General features: G+C 35.6%; 1 protein-coding gene across 2 annotated transcripts in view; it reads right to left on the reverse strand.

Moving 5' to 3' along the window:
• The window catches only part of Stt3b (STT3 oligosaccharyltransferase complex catalytic subunit B), a 106,329-nt gene that overhangs the window by 61,719 nt on the left and 23,421 nt on the right, over positions 1-21,189 (reverse strand). For both annotated transcript variants that reach the window (XM_087182161.1, XM_087182160.1), the window contains exon 2: positions 1,955-2,063. In XM_087182161.1, the coding sequence (XP_087038287.1) occupies positions 1,955-2,063 (109 nt within the window). The remainder of the gene's footprint in view (positions 1-1,954; positions 2,064-21,189) is intronic.

Consider the following 21,189-nt stretch of genomic DNA (forward strand, 5'->3'; position numbering starts at 1 on the left):
CCAATACTGAAAGAAAACGGAAATGAATTTGAAAGTACCTCTCAAGATAAGTCAATATATCTATGCAATACTGGAAACTGAACTGACACAAAAAAAGGCAAAAGAATGAGAAGTACTGGAGAAAAGAACTCAAAAACAAACCCTAACAGCAAAAAATATGTATCAAACTCAACAAGCCAGGGAATTCTCCAGATGCCAAAAATGTCAAAATTCAAAGTTAGGTACTGATGCCCCACAAGAGAAAGGAAGGGAAAATACCCCAAACAAACCATGCCCGATACAGATCTAAGAACTGGAGATCGGGAAGATTTCATCCAATACAGGAATCACATAGAAGACTTAGTTCTTGGCACAAAGTAACATACTGTTTCTGGTATTAAACTAGACAAATTCTACTCATTCATTTGCCTTCCTTCCAAAGCTTTGGGTAGGAACAAAATCCTAAAATAGAAATAAGAAACTAATTAAGATGTGTGAATGGAGGTTCAAAATTAATAACAACACTACACATAAGAAACCTCAAGCTGAGATGCAACCTGTAAAAACTTTCCAAAAGGAAGAAAAAAAAGACAAAACTTGCCTAAAACCAATGAAAACACGGAGGATTCCAACAGAGACAAGTGAGAAAGATTATAGAGATACTGTAGTCACAAATCTGAGGACACCAGGAGTCTCCAGAAAAAAACAGGTCTCCATTGAGGATGAATTCAAGATAAAAAGTTGTAAGCATGCAAGGAAACAAATTATAGTCAACAATATTAATAGGTATATAAGATCAGCACCATAAGAACTACAGGTAATAGCCTTCTACCATGCCCATTATCATTTAATTCTCTAATTTAAATCTCTAATTCACACTGAAGACGGGATAAGAAGATTTCCAAGACTACACATACAATCCTTCACTATCACAGGAGACATTCTTCTAAACACAGTGGCAACATGTACAAAATATGGATATATCCTAAGCCACAATTCAAGTCTCAATAAACTTTAAAGTACTGAAATTATATAGAGTTTCATTGAATATTGAATCACAATATATGTGAAGCACTAAAAAAAGATAACTATGAAATCCTCTTGGAAGTTAAATACAATTATAAATAACTCATAAATCAGAGGAAATAATGATGGAATGATAAAAGTATATACATATAAAAACTTGTAGAATGTTGCTGGTGCTGTGAGAAAGTTACAGCTTTAAAATGCATCCATTAATAACAAAATTATTTAGCAAATCACTTCAAAAAGTCAGAAAAGGAACATCAAAATAAACATAAGAAAATGGGAGAGAGAAAATAAATAAAACATAAAAACAAATATATAAGATAATCAATAGTTTCTTTGGATTAAGAAATTATATACAGATTTATGCCTTTTTTACCTATTCAAAATTACACCTTAAATCCAGAAATATTTTCCTTCATTCCACCTTTTTAGACCTCAGAATTCTCTATAAATTATATTCTATACCCAGGTACCTAGAATAATTTAGAGGAAACTGGGGCCTGAAAAATTAGAATTATCTGATTATACTAAATTTCTATCTCCTCCTAAAAATATATTTTTTAAATCAAATTATTACAGGAGAAAGCAAAAACACAAAATCTGAACTTCAGATACACTGTGACCGTGTATCCCTATCCAAAGTCCATTATTTGCCAGAAAAAGTGGCTAGAGTGAGACAACCCCAAAATAGGTGTGTGTGTGATGCCAGGAGGTGGTCAAGAAAAGAACTGAAGGGCTGGGGATTTGCCTGGCAACTGCAAGGTCCTGAGTTCGATCTCCGGTACAAAAAAAAAACCACCAAAAAACAATAACTGAAGAAACACTGGGTAATCAGCCACAGAAAATGCATTAGTGAACTACACAAAGCTTTCAAGAAAACTTTAGCAATTAATGATTTTTACAAATAATGATAAAACTGTACAATTAAGATAACTAATATACTTACAGTACCACCTACTATTCTTCCTAATGGATACCATGCTCTTTCATCAAACCAATTTAAAAATTCATAGAATCCATGAGACGCAAGATGATGTGTTGATCTATAGTTAAACCTATAAGAAAGAGACAAAGAAATGTTATAAAATTGCTAACCAAAAAGAAATAGCTTTTTTAAAAAATTAAATTCTGTGAACAGAGAAGTATTATCTTGCACAATACTGTTTCTCAAATTTAACAGATTAAATAATTTAAAAATATCAAAGGAATATGCTTATGCCTGTAATTACCCCTCCTCCGGCCCCAGGTGCACAGCCTAATAATGCTCAAATTAGCATTTGGCCATCATCCTGGGGTTCTGGGCAAAGAATGGTAATTTGAATGAAAAAAGCAGTTAAGGGTCCACAGAATTCACACATGACCAGAAAAGTTCATGACTGTCAAAAGAACCACTGACAGAAGATGGCATCAAAATGGAAAAAGGAATATGTGACATCATTGTCAAAAATCCTAAAACCCGAAAAATTACATAAAGAAAAACAACAGTAGCACTAAAAGCACTGAGAGAATAAACCATAATAGCACTGTAGAGCAAAAATATGTATGTCGTAAAGAGAAATTATATTTAATCTTTGAAAGACAAGGGACAAACAAGAAATGAACCAAAGAAACCAAAGGCCAAAATGCAAGCAGAAGAAAAATGCAAAGCATCCAGGGAAGTCCCAAGGATACTCTATGTTTAGTATAAAGCAGCTACAGAGCCAGGTGCGGTGGTGCAACGCCTGTAATCCCAGCACTGGGGAGGCTGAGGCAGGAGGATCTCCACAAGTTCAAGGCTAGCCTGGGCTACATAGTGAATTCAAAACTGGCCAGAACTGCTTATGGAGACCCTGTCTTAAACAAGTAACAACAACAACCATAAGGGACAAAAGAGAACCCTGGAGCAATCCACTACAAATAGATATTAGAAAAAGTCAGGCAATTGAATCCTCCCTCCCAACTATTACCAAGAAAGGAACCAGCCTATCTGAGGTAGGAGCACTAAACGTAGCAAAAGAGGTAAGAAGAGGCAGAACTATGTTGGACACAGAAGATGTACAAGAAATCTTCATACCCAAATTCAGTTTGATACATACTTCCCAACAGCCAAGTCATGACTCTCCCCTTCAATAACCACTAAAGAAAAGCTATGTAGCTCCTAGACAGACTTTCCACAACCAAAAAATTAAACATTTGATAAAGTAAGCACCATGAAAGCTAACCAACAAAGTTAGCAAATAGAACATAGGAACAGAAACAAGATTATCTTTATTTAGAGGGCTCTACAAGCCAAAGTAGCCTGAGAGAAAGTATAACCTAGAGGTTAAGAGTATGGGTTTTAGAATCATAGTGCCTGGGCTTGGATCTTAGTTCTTTATATACTTACTAGCTATGAGACTTTGGTTGAACAAGTTACTTATGCTCTATGTGCTCTAGCTGCTTCATCTGTAAAACACGGATAACAATAGCACCTGTATCATAAGGCAGCTATGAGTAAACAACATAGTGTCTCTGAAACACTTAAGAGGCTACTGCTACTACAGTAATTTCATTAATTATAATTAATGAAATAGACATGATAAAATACCCACTTGAAATCCTAAATGGCAAAATTATGATTGTTGAGACATACAAAATCAAAGCTGAACAGTATAGAGGACAAAAGAGCAAATTTTAACAAAATAGAAAGTATTATGAAAAGTTAGGCAATCTAAGAAAAACCTAAAAGTTCTTAACACTCATCTCAAAAGAATCATTAAGGGCTACAGAGGACTGGGGGACGGGGGGCTCAAACACAACCCAATAAATTCCAAAATGCTAAAGATAAAGTGCAATTTTAAATCATTCATTCAGAGAAATAAAAGGCATTTCTATAAAGGACTAACTAAACAGATCATATTTCTCAGTGGGAACAGCCAAATGCTATAAAGCACTGGAGTAACATATTTAAAATTTCTGAGAGAAAAGGATTTTAAAATCAGAATTTTAAAGTAAAACCTTGTTAGCAGCAACACAGACAACTAAGATAATGCTAAAAATGCTACTCCCACAATAAGTTTTCACATGAGCTGAATTTTAAAAAAGAAATACCTACTCAAATGCCAGAAACAAAGTATTTATTGTACTCACAAAGCCAGGACTATGCAAAGTCTGTGTAATAACAGGAGATAGAAAACAATATACTCACCACATCGAAGTGACAGGATTTTTTTCTTCTCATGGGAAAAAGACTCCCATAAAAACAAAAAAAACTAACCCAATTTTTGTACTTTGTGTCATGCAAAGTCTAAATTTATAAGGAATCCCCAAGCCATGAAATTATCATTGAAAACAAGACTCAAACACCTAGATTAGCAATACAAACAAAAACCAAAATGGTCCAGAGATACCTAGATGATCTCATAAATAACAATTAAATTGCACAGGGAAGAGATTCACCATAGCAAAGTAAGTACAAAGAGTAATACTCCCAAAACAAGTTGAAGAAACCATAAATCTAGGTGTTACCTTTGAGATTTCCTTCTCATTTCTTATACACAAATAGTAACAAGGCTATCACTTCTAAATATCTCTACAACTTGTCCATTATTTTTCTACTTTGCTACTAGTACTCTAATCAAGCTACCATCTTTTAAAATAAAAACCACTGAATCACCTTTCATCTATTCTGATTCCCTGCTGATTTCCTAATTTGTGTACCATGTCACAAGAAAAGTCTTTTCAAAACACAATTGTGATCATACTGCAACTCTCTATTCAAACTATTCAAATGTTTCATCTCAACATTATTAAAGAAACCTCTACTTCTTCATATAATAGTTGAGACCACATATAGTGTAGCTCTTACTTCACTCTACAGTCTTACCTCCTACCATACTACTTCTCTACTTCACACATACCCATCTTTCAGTCCTCCAGATTCATCTCATTCCCTCCTGCTACACAATCTTTAGAATGCTATTCCCCTATGCCTGGATTCATTGTTGTTAGCCTTTTAGCTTGGTTAACTTACCCTTCAAACTTCAGCACTTTTCTAGGGGATGCTGTACAGAACAGGTTCAGTGTACTTTTCTTTCTAGTACTAGACACAAATGTAATTACGCATTTGTTTACTTGATTAATTCCCCCACGAAGATAACACTGAGTCTCCGGTGCCTAGCACCGCAGCTAGTTCAGCCCCGATTCCATCAATATGTGTTTTGAGATATGATCTATATACTTTCTCAGACCCAATACCAACATTAAGTGGTCTTCTCAAAGTTAAAGACCAACTTAACTACACTTCCTGATACACAACCCTGAAAACAATTAAAAATTAAACCAAACAACTACAATTCTAATTGAAAACCTAAGGTATCTTAACAACTGAAGAGAAATGGAAGTAGAATGTTTAGTCCTAATTTATCCTTAGAATTAAGTCTATTCTAGTATGCAATTTTTTTAAGCATCCACAACTTCTTTGCAGATTCCTACATACCATTTCTCTTTCCCTGTAGTAAATTAATTCCTTCCTGAATTGTCATTCATTTCTCTACTATACTTTCCTGCCCAGTTTCTAACCCACCACAATATTCATAATGACCTCATGGCCTTTACACCTCATCTGAAAATGAAGTCAAGACTGTAACAGGCAACACATTCTTATTTCACTTGGCCTTATCAATACACTAGCAGTTTGGTTTTTTTGTTGTTGTTGTTGTTAAATTCTTTTATCGGTACATTTTAGGTATACAACACAATTACATTTCTCATTGGGAATTGTACCTTTACATAATGCATCTTGGTTCTTATTTTTTCCCCATTCCTAGCCCTCCCTCCACCCCCTCCACCCTTCCCTATTTACAAAGACTTTATTTCCATTTTTTCCATTTCTCATCATTTTTCCTTTCCCTTCTTTCCTTTCCCCTGCCCCTCCCACTACCCCTACCCCTTTGGACGTTTTCTTCCTATTTTGCATTACCGATTATTCATTCTAATCATTGGTACATTGTAGGTATACAATATAATGACATTCATCACTGGAAATTTGCACCTTTACATAGTCTCTCTTGGTTCTTACTTTTCACCCTTGCCCAGCCCTCCCTTCAAACCCTCCAGTCCTTCCTATTTACAAAGATTTTGTTCCTACTTTTCCATTTTCTCATATTAATCCCATTCCCTTCTATTCTTTCCCCTAGCCCTCCCACTTCCTTCCCCTTTGCCCCTTTTCTTCCTATTTCACATTACCTATTATATATTTTAGTCCTTATTTACTCTATTCGGTATTTATACATGTGTCCTGTTTATTTCACTTAAGAGTACTGCCTCAATGTGCATCCACTTAGCTCTAAATGTCTCTAATTTCTCATTTTTTATGGCTGAGTAGTACTCCATTTTAGTAGTTTGTGTTGAGAAGTCTGTCATGTGGTTTGTTTCTTTTCTCTAACTGCTTGTAGAACTTTGTTCTTCTGTTGAGTTTCTGGAATCTTAACAATTATATGCCTAGGTGTAGTTTTTTTTGATCAAGGCTAGTTGGAGTCCTATATGCCTCACTTATCTGTATGTCAAGCTCTTTTCCCCTGCTTGGGAAATTTTCTGCCATTATTTCTGTGAAGAGATTTTTTTATGTCATCTGCACTCTCTCCTGTTTCTTCACTGACTCCAATCAGTCTTATGTTATTCTTCTTTGCATCATCTAGCAGCTGCTGGATTGATTTCTCATAGTCTTATAATTTTGAAGCAATTTTTCTTTTCCTGGTCACTAATTGCAATCTTATCTTCTATATCTGAAATTCTGTCCTCACATTGGCTCATTCTGCTGTGTAGACTTTCAATGGACTTTCTCATCTCCTAGAAATCTATTTGCATCTGTTTTATGGATTCCATTTGTTTCTTATGTTGGGATTCCATCACGTACCTCAGCTCCTCTCTAGATTTATTAATCATGTCTTGCACTAGGAGCACAATTTCTCCTGTTAACGGAGAAATTCTTTCTGATTTCATTTTTTCCAGATCCCCTTTTGTTGCCAGTTCAGTGGGTCCAGGTGGTTGAGTATCACAGTGTTCCATCTCATTTCTCTTTGGGGGTTGCTGTACGTGATCTGGAAGTCTGGCTTTGAGGCTTATGTATGTTTTCTCATTTTGACGGGGGGGGGGGGGGGGGGGTGTGCTGTTGGCGCCTGCACGGATTACCTCTGAGCTGGGAGAGGTGGGACTCAGTACCGTGGTCTGGTGGTCCGGTGTCCTCTGTGTCTTTGCAGTGTGGATCCAGGTGGCTGTACAGAGGAGTGGAGGTTCGGTGGGGTGTCCAGTGGATTGCTGCGGGGGCATGGGCTGATTCGGTGTGTTCCACGTGACTCACGACCTAGGTAGCATGTGCGCAGACCTGCCTGTCTGCAGCGGGCTGATTTAGCCTATTCCACGCGACTAGTGACCTCAGTAGGTCGTGTGCAGATCTGCCTGTCTGCAGTGGGCTGATTTGGCCCATTCCGCGAGACCGGTGACCTAGGTAGGGCATGCGCAGACCTGCCTGTCTGCAGCGGGCTCATTCGGTGTGTTCTGTGTGACTTAGCAATTCTTATTTTTATTTTGAACCTACAATTCATTACCCTAAACCCATATGTATCAATCAGTGCTTACTAGAGAAACAGATTTAATATAAGATATACAAATATATAAGAATTTACAATATTGGCTTACAATGGCCACCCACAGAGTCAGGTGTGGAAGAGTACAAAAGGTCTGCCCATGCACTGCCTATCCAGTTGGAATGCCTGGAGCTCAGTGTAGTGTGCACTGCAAGTCTGTATCAGGAGGCTTGAAAGGTCTATGCTAGAAGCCAGGAGATAACTTCTAACGTGAATACTGGAGCTCCTCCAATGAAAGAGAATCCATCCTTCCTGCATTTCCCTTCAGGCTCCAAAGCTGCCCTAGGGCGGGTCTTCTGTCTTCAATAAATCCCCTCAGCCACACTCAGAACTACACTGATCCAATTTAGTTGGGTGTTTCTTACTCACTGACATAATCAGTTAACTATATCATACCAGGCATCCTCATACACCCTACTCAATCAGTTGCCTTGAGTAATATTAAGCATCTAACTACAGACAAAAGTGAACACCCCATCCAAGATTCTCACTGCTTACTAATCTCACTAACACTCAGGATTAAGCTTCTTAGTTTTGCCAATAAGGCAACTGTGTTTGATATTTTATTGTACTTTTAAAATTTGCATTTCTATGAAGCATGTGAAATATATTTATTGCCCATTAAAATTTCTTCCTGGGAAAGGTGTGTGTTGAAATCTTTCGCAGTTTTTCAGTTTTTATATCTTGGTTACTATTCTTTTGTCAATTTTATTAGTTGTAATCTCTCAATCTGTGGCTTTTTGTAATCAATGGTGTTTTTTTAAAGAATAGAAATTCGTGACACATACCTAAATTTATCATTTTCCGGGGAAAAGAAAAAAATGTCTTGCTGTTCAAAGTTCTTAAAGACCGTCTATTTTCTTCTTCATAACAACTGAGTAGTCCAAGCATACCTACTCAGATTTTTTCCTAAAACGTGATTGTATTGGTGAGAAACAGAGGTTCAATTTTAATTCTTTCCTCCTAATTGTTCCATCATTTATCAGCACAATCGTCATTTCTCCCTCACTGTATAGTCTCACCTCTATCATATTAAGAGTTTATTAATGTTCAAATCTGTTCTGTATTCTATCTTCTATCCAAGTGGTATTTACGTCTCTCCTTGCATCAATATTATGCTATGGTTATTACTATATCTTTAAATTAAACCTTAATATCTGGCAGAACATTTTTAATGGTGCCTTTAGTTTTATTTGAGTTTCCATACAAATTTTAAAATAAAATTGTCAATTCCACCCAAAAAAAGTGTTGGTTTTGACTGTAATTCCATTTATAGTAACAACTCAGATCATGAACTCAATTCTTTCCATGATTCTGGTTTATTTGTTCCAGACTCTGGTTGCAATTTTACAACCAGGTACCACTGTGCTCTGCAAGTTAATCTGGGCAGAATTAACACCCTTATTATGCTGATGCATCCAATTCATGAATACAACTTATCTCTTTTGTTAATTTTGGTCTTCTATAATGTCTCTCCAGGGAAGTGTTTAATTTCACCTTAGAAACCATGAACATCTTTGCTTAGATTTCATTCTATCAATTGTCTTTATTTTTAAATTTTACATGCTGACAAAAATCTGTTGTTTTTTTACCTTGATTTTATAACCAGAAACCTCATACATGTTTATTAATTCTATTTTATCACATTTCAAATTTTAAATATGAGAATTACTAAACCTCTGTATGTGTTAGAGAAGTGTCTCAATGCCTATATTACAAACTTCAGGTAAAGTCTAGTTTGTAAGGGACAGTAATGTGCCCCTATATCATTCCATCCCTTATTACTGCCAATCTGTTCAATTACAAATGCATATTAAAACAAATATACAATACCAAACATAAATATTTACTTTATTCAAAGTTAATTTGAACTAGTTAAAAAGATACACAATATGAAAAACTCTTGGATTTCAAATTTATTGTTTTTGCTGGTTTTTTCTCTTTTTTTTTTTTTGGTACTGGGGATCAAACTCGAGTCCTTGTGCTTGCACAGCAGGCGGCAAAACCACTGAGCTAAATCCCCGGCCCCGTTTCTCTTTTTTTTTTTTATTGGTACATTTTAGATACACATAATGATAACATTCATCGTAGGGAATCTGTACCTGTACATGATGTATCTTGCTTTTCTTCCCATTCCCCTCAAACTTTTTAAAGGAGTAGAATCGTTTTTTTATCAAGTAAAATCTTCATGAACTCAAAAGACAATAGAAATTTAAGGTCAAACTTAAATTTGCATAAATTTTGACACATAAGTCTCAAACATTATTTTTTGTTTTGTTTTCCTTGCTGTTAAATGATATTCTTCAATTAAAGGATAGAAACATTTAGTCTAATTAAAAAAAAAATCCGGTAAGGTCAAGTGACTATATAAAGTGCCTGCATTCCTCCTTGTACTCATAGATATTAACTGCCTTAGGAAGTACTGAATCTGTATTTATATCACAAATTTACTACAGCATCAGTTGTTATTACACAAAACATAGTCTGGTTATTTTCCTTTGTGCAAAGGATAACTCAGCTGTAGCACTAAAACTCCAAAGTAACTACAAGAGCATTTGGACTGACCAAAAGACTACTCTCTGTTACAGTAAATAACTAAAAGCTGAATGTATTTGTCATTCACATCCTTTTTGTGCAATTTTAGCATAGTCTTTCTCAACTCTTTGTTCTCTACACAGAAACCTGCCACAGTCTTGCTTTTTATTCTCCCTTCTTCATGCAATCACTCAGATCTAAAACTAACTGTTCTTGAAGAGGTCTTACCTTACACTCCATAACCTCACCCCATTACTTTAATATGTATGTTCAAAACATCATGTTGAAACCTCTATTCTAGGTTCACCTCACAACGGAGTATCCTTTCTCAATGACTTCTGTATCCTGGAGGTACCTTGCAGTTTCTGGCATTTCACTCAAAATATTTAATAAACGTTTATTACTGTCTGGGCACACTATTTTTTGTTAATAATGATATTCTTGTATTCTAGTCCCTCTTCATTAAACTCAAACAATTGAGTACACAAAAGTAGACTTAAATTTTGGCATGTTTTATTTATGTTTTTAAAAAACATTTAAATAATGGGGTGGTAGTTCATACATGAACCACTGATAAACAATGGAGCTGGGTGATATTTACATGAAGATTCACTGTAATATTAGCTCTATATTTCAGTACAACTGAAATTTTCCATAAAGGATATGTGTGCATATATATAGTTTATATCTGTACACATATATGTGTATGTATTCATAATAAATTTATGACAACAAAACACAAGTAGTAAAATAACATGTCAAAAGAGCCTACTCCCAAGCACAAGGACCTGAGTTCGATCGCTGGTACCAAAAAAAAAAGAGCCTAAAAAATTGAGATCTCATGTACGACTGTCATTGTATTCAGAGCAAGTTTTCAGTATTTTTAAACTACAAAAGGATTTATTTTAAAATAAGTAACAAAAAGTTGATAATTATTAAGTATTACTGACATTGATATATGAGATTAAGATCTTTTATCTATTCTAGTTTGATATGTTCATAAAAATTAAAAATAAACAAATAAATGTCTAAATTTTCTCAATCTTGATCTCTAGAATTGCCCTGCAATTATGGGAGACTTATCTAAAAAAAGACAAAGTAAACATATTCTCATTTCTAAAAAGGATACATAAATAGCTATACCACTTTTCAAGAACAAATAAACTGCTTAAACATTTAAGAACCTGGACATGAAAAAGTAAAGAAGTGATTTTTTAAACTTCATAAAGAGAAATACTCATATTACAAATTAAAAGAAAATAAAAATAAGAAAGGCTGGGGATATAACAGTACAAAGTTCAATGCTAGTAACAAAAAAATAAAAGTTTTTGAAGACCCACCTTTATGAAGAAGATAATTTAATAGTAAAAAATGTCTGGTATTGAGTACAGTATTAAGCACAACAAAAAGAATGGGAAAATATTCTAACAGAATTCTTCCTTTTATAACTCTATGAGGCATAACATGAAATAGAAATTCCTATTTGATCAAAAAAGGCCAGTTTACCTTTTAATATACATGTTATACATTATCAAAAATTATCTAATAGCAAGCATAGTACCAATTCTAAGAAAAAGAGGGAGGGGGAGAGAAAGAAAGCAAGCCAGAAAGAGAACAAGCAAGCTGGCTAGGCAGAAAGAATGAAAGGAAGGAAAGGTGGCAAGCAGGCAGGCAAGTTAAAAAGTTGTTATTTTTTCTATTGTCAACTACTGCAACATGTTCCAAAAGACATACAACTTTAATTATTAATTACCACCATTATAATCTACTGGTAATTTGATTTGAACAGATTAAAGTTTAACAATTAATTGACTTTTTATCTTGTCATCAAGTACTTTCTAATCACATAGGAATTTTAAGTATAGTTATTTCTTTATTGAACTTTTAAAAATCATCCCCAGTTTCTTTTATTTTTAAGTTGGTTTACTTGTTACAGACAAGTGAGATAATTATTCATATACCCACTTTTCAGAAATGAAAGACATAAAGTCCACGTCTTATTTTTTTGGCTTAAGTCATTCTCCTTTTCTTTCTGAAGAAACACCAAAATTTTCCAGAGGAAGTAATTTGCAGCTCCTTTTGGCTTCAAGTAATGTCTTAGGCTATAAAAGGCTGTCTCCCAGTGAAGAAATGGAAGCTCACCTGCTCCAATACATCTATTCATTATCTCACTGTTCTAGCACTGATCTTGGTATTCCACAAGAGGCATCCTATTCCCTCAGACATAGTAAGTACCAAAAGCTGTAGAAAGAAATCTCAAGAAAAAAATCCTGTCTTTTAAAAAGATGTTGGCTTTATGGAAAAGTCCTATTTTTCTTTTTAATATCCTTTTATTGGTACATTTTAGGTGTACAACACAATGACATTCATCATTGGAGATATGCACCTTTACATACTCTCTTGATTCTTATTTTTCCCCCTTCCCCTGCCCTCCCTTCAACCCCTCCAGTCCTCCCTATTTACAAAGACTTTGTTTCCATTTTCTCATATTAATTCCATTCCCTTCCTTCCTTTCCCCTACCCCTTCCACTTTCCCCTTCCCTTTGCCCCTTTTCTTCCTATTTCACATTATCGATTATAACTTTTACATTTACACTTTCAGTTTCTCACACTAGAGAAACTATTCGGTATTTACATATGTGTGTGCTATTTATTTCACTAAAGAGTATTGCCTCAATGTGCATCCATTTAGCGATAAATATCTCTAATTTCTCATTTTTGATGGCTGAGTAGTACTCCATTTTAGTAAAAAACCCCACATTTTCTTGATCCAGTCTCCAGTTGGTGGGCATCTGGGCTGTTTCCAAGTTTTAGCTATTACAAACTGTGCTGCTATGAACATGGGTGCACATATATCACTGTGGTATGATTCTTTTAATTCTTTGGGGAAGATAACCAGGAGGGCAATAGCTGGGTCAAATGGGACTTCCAGTCCTAGTTCTTTGAGGTATCTCCACACTGATTTCCACAGTGGTTGCACCAGTCTACACTCCCACCAGCAGTGGAGCAGGGTTCCTCTTTCCCCACAGGCCCGCCAGCATTTCTTACTGGTTGATTTCATGATAGTAGCCATTCTTTCTGGAGTGAAGTGGAATCTCAGCATTGTTTTCATTTGCATCTCTTGAATGACCAGTGATGTTAAAACATTTTTTCATATGTTTATTTGCCATGTCTACTTCTTTGTGTGAGAAATATCTGTTCATTTCAGATGCCATTTTTGGATTGGGTCTTTAAATTTGGGAGGTCTGATCTTTATAAGTTCTTTATAGATTTGAGATAGTAGACCTTCATCTGAGGAACAGCAGGTGAAGATTTTTTTCCCAGATTGTGGGTTGTCTCTTCACACTGTTGGTGGTTTCTCTTGCTGTGTAGAAGCTTTTTAATAAGAGATCTCACTTGTTGATTGTTTGTGCTAGTTCACAGGCAACTGAGGTTTTGTTCATAAAGTCTTTTCCAACACCAATGTTTTGAAGAGTTCTATCTAACCTCTGTTCCGGCCAGTTCAGTTTTTTTTTTTATATTTAGATCTTTAATCCATTTTGATTTTAGATCAGTGCATGGTGAGAGATGTAGGTCTAGTTTTAGTCCTTGGCAAGTTAAAACCCAATTTCTCCAGCACCATTTATTAAAGAGACTATCTTTCAACCAGTGAGGGTGTTTGGCTCCTTTGTCAAAGATGAGGTGGCTGAGTGTGTCTGGAGTTGTTCCTGCATCTTCTAATCTGTTCCGCTGGTCTTCAGGTCTGTTTCTTTGCCAGTACTATGCTGTTTTTATCACAGTAGCTTTGTCGTATAGTTTCAAGTTGGGGGTTGTAATACCCCCTTGCCATGTCTGTTACCTAGAATTGCTTTTGCTATTCTGGGTCTCTTCTTGTTCCAAATGAATTTTTGGATTGTTTTCTCAAGGTCTATGAAATATGCTGCTGGGATTTCACTTAGGAATGCATCGAATCTATATAGCAATTTTGGAAATATAGCCATTTTCACTATGTTGATCCTTCCTACCCAGGATGTCTTTCCATTTTCTGATATCTCCTTCAATATCTTTTTGCAAAGTGCAATAATTTTCAGAGAAGAGGTCTTTGACTACTTGTGATTGATTCCTAGGTATTTCAGTTTTTTGGGTGCTATTGGGAAAGGAATTGTTTGCCCTATTTCTCTCTCAGTGACTCTGTTTGCATAGAGGAAAGCTATTGATCTTTGTGTGTTGACCTTGGAACTAGCTACTGCAATGAATTTGATTATTAAGTCTAGAAGACTTTTGGTGGAGTTCTTGGGGTCTTCTATATAGAGTATCATGGCATCTGCAAATAATGATAATTTGACTTCTTCATTTCCTATCTTTATTCCTTTCATTTCTTTCTCTTGACTAACTGCTGTGGCTAATGTTTCCAAAACTATATTGAACAGGAGTGGTGATAGTGGACATCCTTGTCTTGTTCCTGATTTTAGTGTGAAGGATTTCAGTTTTTGACCATTTAGTATGATACTGGCTGTTGGTTTGTCATAGATGGCTTTTATCAGATGGAGGTAGAGACCATCTATTCCGATTTTGTGTAGGGTTATCATAAATGCATGTTGGATTTTGTCAAATGCTTTTTCTGCATCTATTGAGATGATCATATGTGTTTTGTCCTTGGCTCTACTGATATAGTGCATTACATTGATTGATCTGCGTATGTTGAACCATCCCTGCATCCCTGGGATGAATCCCACTTGATCAGGGTGTATGATCTTCTTGATAATCTTTTGCATTCTGTTTGCCAGAATCTTATTGAAGATTTTTGCATCTATGTTCATTAGTGAGATTGGCCTATAGTTCTCTTTTTCGGTTGGGTCTTTCTCTGCTTTGGGGATCAAGGTGATGTTTGCTTCCAGGGATGATTTCGGGAGTATTGCTTCCCTTTCAATTTTGTTGAAGAGTTTTAAACAGTAGTGGCAGTAGTTCCTCTCTAAATGTCTTACAGAATTCAGTGGTGAAGCCATCAGGACCTGGGCTTTTCTTGGTTGGTACGTTTTTAATTACATTTTCAATTGCTTTGATATTGGGTTGTTTAGAATTTTTAGGTCTTCTTCATTCAACTTCGGTAATTCATACGTGTCTAGGAATCTATCCATTTCTTTTGTTTTCCATCTTATTGGTGTATAGGTTCTGGAAGTAGGTATTGATGATTCTCTGGATTTTTGCCAGGTCTGTTGTAATTTCAGTTTTCATTCCTAATTGCATTGATTTGGGCCTTTTCTTTCCTTTTTCTGATAAGGTTGGCTAAGGATTTGTCAATTTTGTTGATTCTTTCAAAGAACCAACTCTTGGCTTCATTGAATTTTTTGCATTGTTTTCTTAGTCTCCATTGCATTGATTTCTGCCCTGATCTTTATAATTTCCTCCCTTGGATGAGCTTTTGGGTTGTCCTGCTCTTCTTTTTCTAGAAGCTTGAGGTTCAGCATCAGGTTGTTTAATTGGGCATGCTCTGTTTTCCTAATGTGATTGATTATTCACTGCTATGAATTTCCCTCGTAAGACTGCTTTCATTGTGTCCCATAGATTCTGATATGTTGTACTGTCATTGTCATTTAATTGAAGGAACTGTCTGATTTCTTTAATTTCCTCTGTGACCCATTGGTTATTCAGAAGGGTATTGTTCAATTTCCATGTGTTTATGAAGTTTTTGCAGTTTCTTTTGATGTTCCTCTCCAGTTTCATTGCACTATGGTCTGATAATATACAGGGGATAACTTCAGGTCCTTTGCACTTACCTAAATATGTTCTATGTGCGAGTATGTGGTCTATTTTGGAGAATGACCCTTGTGTAGCCAAAAAGAATGTGTATTCTGATTTTGTGGGGTGAAACACTCTATAAACATGTTAGGTTCATATCTTCAATAGTTCTATTGAGTTCTAGTATTTTCATTGCTTGGTTTTTTGTCTAGTTGATCTATCTATATGTGACAATGGGGTATTGAGGTCCCCCATTACTACTGTATTAGTGCTTATATGGTTTTTCATGTCCATTAGTATGTGTTTTATATAGTCGGGTGCACTAGTGTTTGGTGCATAGATATTTATGATTGTCATCTCTTCCTCTTGGATTCTTCCCTTTACAAGGATGTAAGTGTCCTTCTTTGTCTCTCTTAATCAGTGTGGGTTTGAAATCCATTTGGTCTGCAAAGAGGATAGCTACTCCTGCTTTTTGGGGGGTTCCCATCCCATGGAGTATTATTTTCTACCCTTTAACTTTTAGTCTATGAGTTTCCTTTTGAATTAACTGTGTTTCTTTCTTTTATGCAGCATATTGTTGGATTTTGCTTCTTGACCAATTCTGCCAGTCTGTTTCTTTTGACTGGTGAATTGAGACCATTAACACTGATGGTTATAACTGATATGTACTGACTTATCCTTGTCATGACTTTTTCTTTTTGTTGGATTCTCCCCCTTTGCATTTAATTTGTCATGCCCAACGGATTCATTCTGCTGGGCTTCTTGGGGTTGTGATCCTCAATGTCTTTTCCTAGGATATTGTCTAAAATATTTTGGAATGCTGGTTTGGTATTCATGAAGTTTCTAAGGTGCTCTTTGTCATGAAAGTCTCTTATTTCTCCATCAATTTTGAAAGATAGTTTTGCAGGGTACATCAATCTGGGTTGGTGGTTGTTTTCCTTTAGGGCTTGAAAGACATCACTCTAAGCTCTTCTTGCCTTGAGGGTTTGCAATGAGAAGTCTGCTGTGATTCTGATGGGCTTTCCTTTGTATGTGATTTGTTTCTTTTCTCTAACTACTTGTAGAATTTTGTTCTTCTGTTGGTTTTCTGGAATCTTAACAATTATATGCCTAGGTGTAGATTTTTTTTGATCAAGGCTAGTTGGAGTCCTATATGCCTCGCTTATCTGTTTGTCAAATTCTTTTCCCGTGCTTGGGAAATTTTCTGCCATCACTTCTGTAAATAGTTTTTTTATGTCATCTGCACTCTCTCCTGTTTCTTCATTGACTCCAGTCTATAGTATTTTTCTTTGCTTCATCTAGCAGATGCTGGATTGATTTCTCGTGGTCCCTTACAATTTTAAAGATTTTTCTCTTTTCCTGGTCACTAATTGCAATCTTATCTTCTATATCTGAAATTCTGTCTTCACACTGGCTCACTCTGCTGCATAGACTATCAATGGAGTTTTTGATCTCCTGTAAATCTGTTTGCATCTGTTTTATGGATTCAATTTGTTTCCTACATTGGCATTCCATCATGTTTCTCAGCTCCTCTATTTTTTTTATCTGTACCCTCTCTAGATTTATTAATCATGTCTTGCACTATGGGCACAATCTTTGCTGTTATGTGATAAATTATTTCTGATTTCCTTTTTTCCGGATCCTCTTTCATTGCTAGTTCAGGCAGTCCAGGTGGTTGAGTATCAGAGTGTTCCATCTCGTTTCCTTGTAGGGTTGCTATAGGTGATCTGGAAGTCTGGTTCTGTGGCTTGTTTACCTGTCTTCTCATTTTGATGCGGGGGCCAGGGGCAGGGGAGTAGGGTGGGTGTGTGTTCCTGATGCTGGTGCGGCTCACCTCCTCTGGGCTTGGAACCGTGGCATGCCTACCTGGAAGCCTCCTGCTGCCTGGGAGCCAGGGCTTGCTGATCTGGAGGTCTCCTCTGGGCTCGGAGCCACAGCAGACCTACCCAGTAGCTTCCTCTACCAAAGACCTATTTTTCTAATTTCAGAGTTTTACATTCCTTCATAAAGAATAGTATCACTAAGCTAATGCAGAAATGTTAATGTATTTCTAATGTATTTAATGCAAATGCATATAAGAAAATCTATGACTAAACTATATAAAAGCTTGGCTTTGTTCAAAGAGAGATCACCTGAACATTAAAATTCCAAATGGGGCACACCTCACCCAAAGCAAGCTCCTCAAGGCTTGCACTGTAATATCTGTCCCTGAAACTGACCTCTGTCCATTTTTCTACTTAATAATGACTCTTCTGTTCTATTACATGCTTTAGTTAGTAAAACAGTTCTAATTTTCTTTGTGTGTGTAAGTATCTTAGGATATACATTAGTATTTTCTGGATTAGACTGCTACATTTTATAGTTTCTATAGATTTTGATGCAAACAGATTTCTAAAAATTCAAATTCTCAAAAGTATCACAGGACGCTATGAATAAATAATAAGGTATCTCACTTGTTCTCTTTCAGAGAAAGCACAGAACCTCCACACCAACATTGTGAATTATACCTTCAATCAGAGCCCTAGTGAATTTTAAATGGCAAGGTGTTACAGGGACAGGTGCATGGTACACCTTCCCTTCTGTAAACCAGAAGGATGACTGTGCAATAAGAGATAGAAAAAGAAAATCAGTATGATTGAACCTCATTTTAAAGAAAAAAATATATTAAGAAAGCTAACTACTGGAATACTGATTTTTCTTATAAAGAAGTTGTTCTTTATAAAAATTTTTCTTGTAAGATTTTTCTTATAAAGAAATTTCTTTATAAGTATTTCTTCTTTTCTCCCAGTGTCCCTAAATCCTTTGGATGAATAAATTTCCCATTACCATATATATAGATTTTTGAAGCCATTGTGTTCCAAAAATTAATGTGAAGGCTTCCTCACCCTCTTTTCCTTTGCCCATTTCCTGAACTTTGACTACCACATGATTCCTAAGTATACAATTCCTTTTCTAAATTCTAAATCCACATATTGAGCAGCTTGCTTAGCTCTGTCTCCACAGGCACCTCAAGCTCAAGATAACCTATAACTGAATTCAATATTCACTCTGCTCTCCACTATTAAAACTGCTCTATTCTGGTTAAAATGTTGCCATTATCCCAAGTACTGAGGGGTCATTTTAGAATCCTTCACTTTATAAGCCCATCTCTTAAATTCCTCTAATTATAGCCCTTTTCAAATTTCATGTAGACTATCTATCTTAGTTGCCTCCTTACACGTTCCCTAGCTTCCAGTATTCTAGTACTACCTTCAATACATACACCACACAAGATTTTTCTCTCTAAAACAATACTAATCCTTCAACCCTTTTACCAAATCTATAGGATAAAGCCCTAAAATTTCTTAAAGATTCTACTTTCTGTCCCTACCTTCAAATGGCCCTTACCTACTTTTTAACTTTATATTCCTAAACTTCTACTTTTTCCCTAAATTTGTGAGGTTAATGCTTTTTCATACTTCAATATATTTCAGGAAACTTACAGAAAAGCAAATCCTTCTCCTATATCCTCCCATATGTACCTTTCAGGACTTTACTCAAAAGACACATCCTCTTAAGGCTTAACTATCTTTTCAGATAAAAGCTGGCAATCAATCCTTCTCTTAAAATCCCATCTACATCCTGCACTTTGTGTCTACTATTTTCAAATCAGTACACTAAATATTACTATTTATTCTGCTCCATTGTTGCCTACACTATATTAAAAGGACCTGGAGAACAGAACTCCTAAGTCATATGAATGATAACAAAGTTAGCATTTGTATTATGTGCTGTTTTAAGTACTTTTATTTCTATTAGCTCATTTAAATCATGACAACTTTCAGAAATTGGTATTATCATCATTCCCAACGTATAAATGAGAAGATAAAAGCATAAAGAGATTAAGTAATTTAGTAAAGATCATGCAAATGAAAAGCAAAGCCAGAAGTCTATCTCATGTAATATGGTCTCTAGGCAAATATGAATAAATTAATCTTCCAACCCCTTGCATCAAGCACTATACCTGGTATATATCAAGTTCCAATAAATATTTCTTAAAGCTTCTCTAGAACATCCTATATATAATCCAATTTTAAAACATTTTTCCATGACTCTTCCCTGAGAAAACTGATTTAGTGTTAGTGTGAGATCATGAGTTGCACAAAATGTTTGACATTTTGGCACCCCCACTCTACTAAGGTGAGTATTTTTGTATATAAATATACTATTCACAATGGATGTAATAAAAATAGTATAACTGGGAGGCTGGAACTACAGCTCAAGGGTGGAGCACTTTCCTTGCACTCACTGCCCAACAAAAAGTATAACTGATTCGATTAAATTTGATTTAGAGAACACTTCACACTCTGTATTTTATTTGATGCTGTCTGTATTCCTCTAATGTTTGGGATCTGAAGCTTTTTCATTAGTCCTCTGTATCACTGAAAAAACTATTTAGTACTACTGGACATTAGGCTCAGTGACACAGCACTTGCTTAGTGTGCACAGGCCCTGGGTTCAATACCCAGCACTAAAAAAAAAAAAATTTAGTATTATATACAGAAAATTAGAATATCTGCTGTAGCCAAATGAATTTCTGTTCCATTCTTTAAGACCACAACACTGAAGTGGGGCATGGTGGCATGGCACAGGCCTGGAGTTTCATGAGGCTGAGGTAAGAAGACAGCTTGAGCCCAGGATTTCAAGATCACCAAGGGCAACATAATGGGACCTCATCTCAAAAGCAAAGGAAAACAAAAACTTCAAAAGAAAAAAGTCTGAATAAGCGTTAAATTTTTTAAATTACCAATTTTAGCACTTGATCTAGCCATCCATCTCCTAACAATATCCATGCCATTATCTCTTAACTCTATCTTGGCCATAAGGATCTTATTTTTGTTGCTTCAAATACTAATCTTTCTGCTCAGAAGACTGCTCTTACTCAGGTCTTCACATGCCTAACTACTACTTGTCAAGTCTGGTCTTGAAATATCACTTCAAAAGGCCTTCTTTACTTTCAAATCTATTGAAGTAGCCCCACAGTCATATTCTCTCTAAAGACACACCATAGCACATGACTATTTTTTCATAGCTTTTATCACTAAGTAAACTTATCTTTGATTTAAAATGTAGTCATTTGTTTATCCTTCTGGAAAATAAGATCCATTACAACCAAGATCTTGGATATATCCCAAATGCTTGGCACTGTGCCTGGCACAGTTATTACACAATGAAAAGTTTTTAAATAACTAAATGTAAAGGGTATTATCAGTACTAGAAGCATCTGCTCTACTATTGTTTCAATATACGAAATCCATAAAAACCAATGCTTTTTAAAATTCTA

This window comes from Heterocephalus glaber, unplaced genomic scaffold, assembly GCF_053883595.1.
Source record: "Heterocephalus glaber isolate CG9 unplaced genomic scaffold, H.glaber_assembly_v1.0 deba00001472, whole genome shotgun sequence".
NCBI lineage: Eukaryota > Metazoa > Chordata > Mammalia > Rodentia > Bathyergidae > Heterocephalus > Heterocephalus glaber.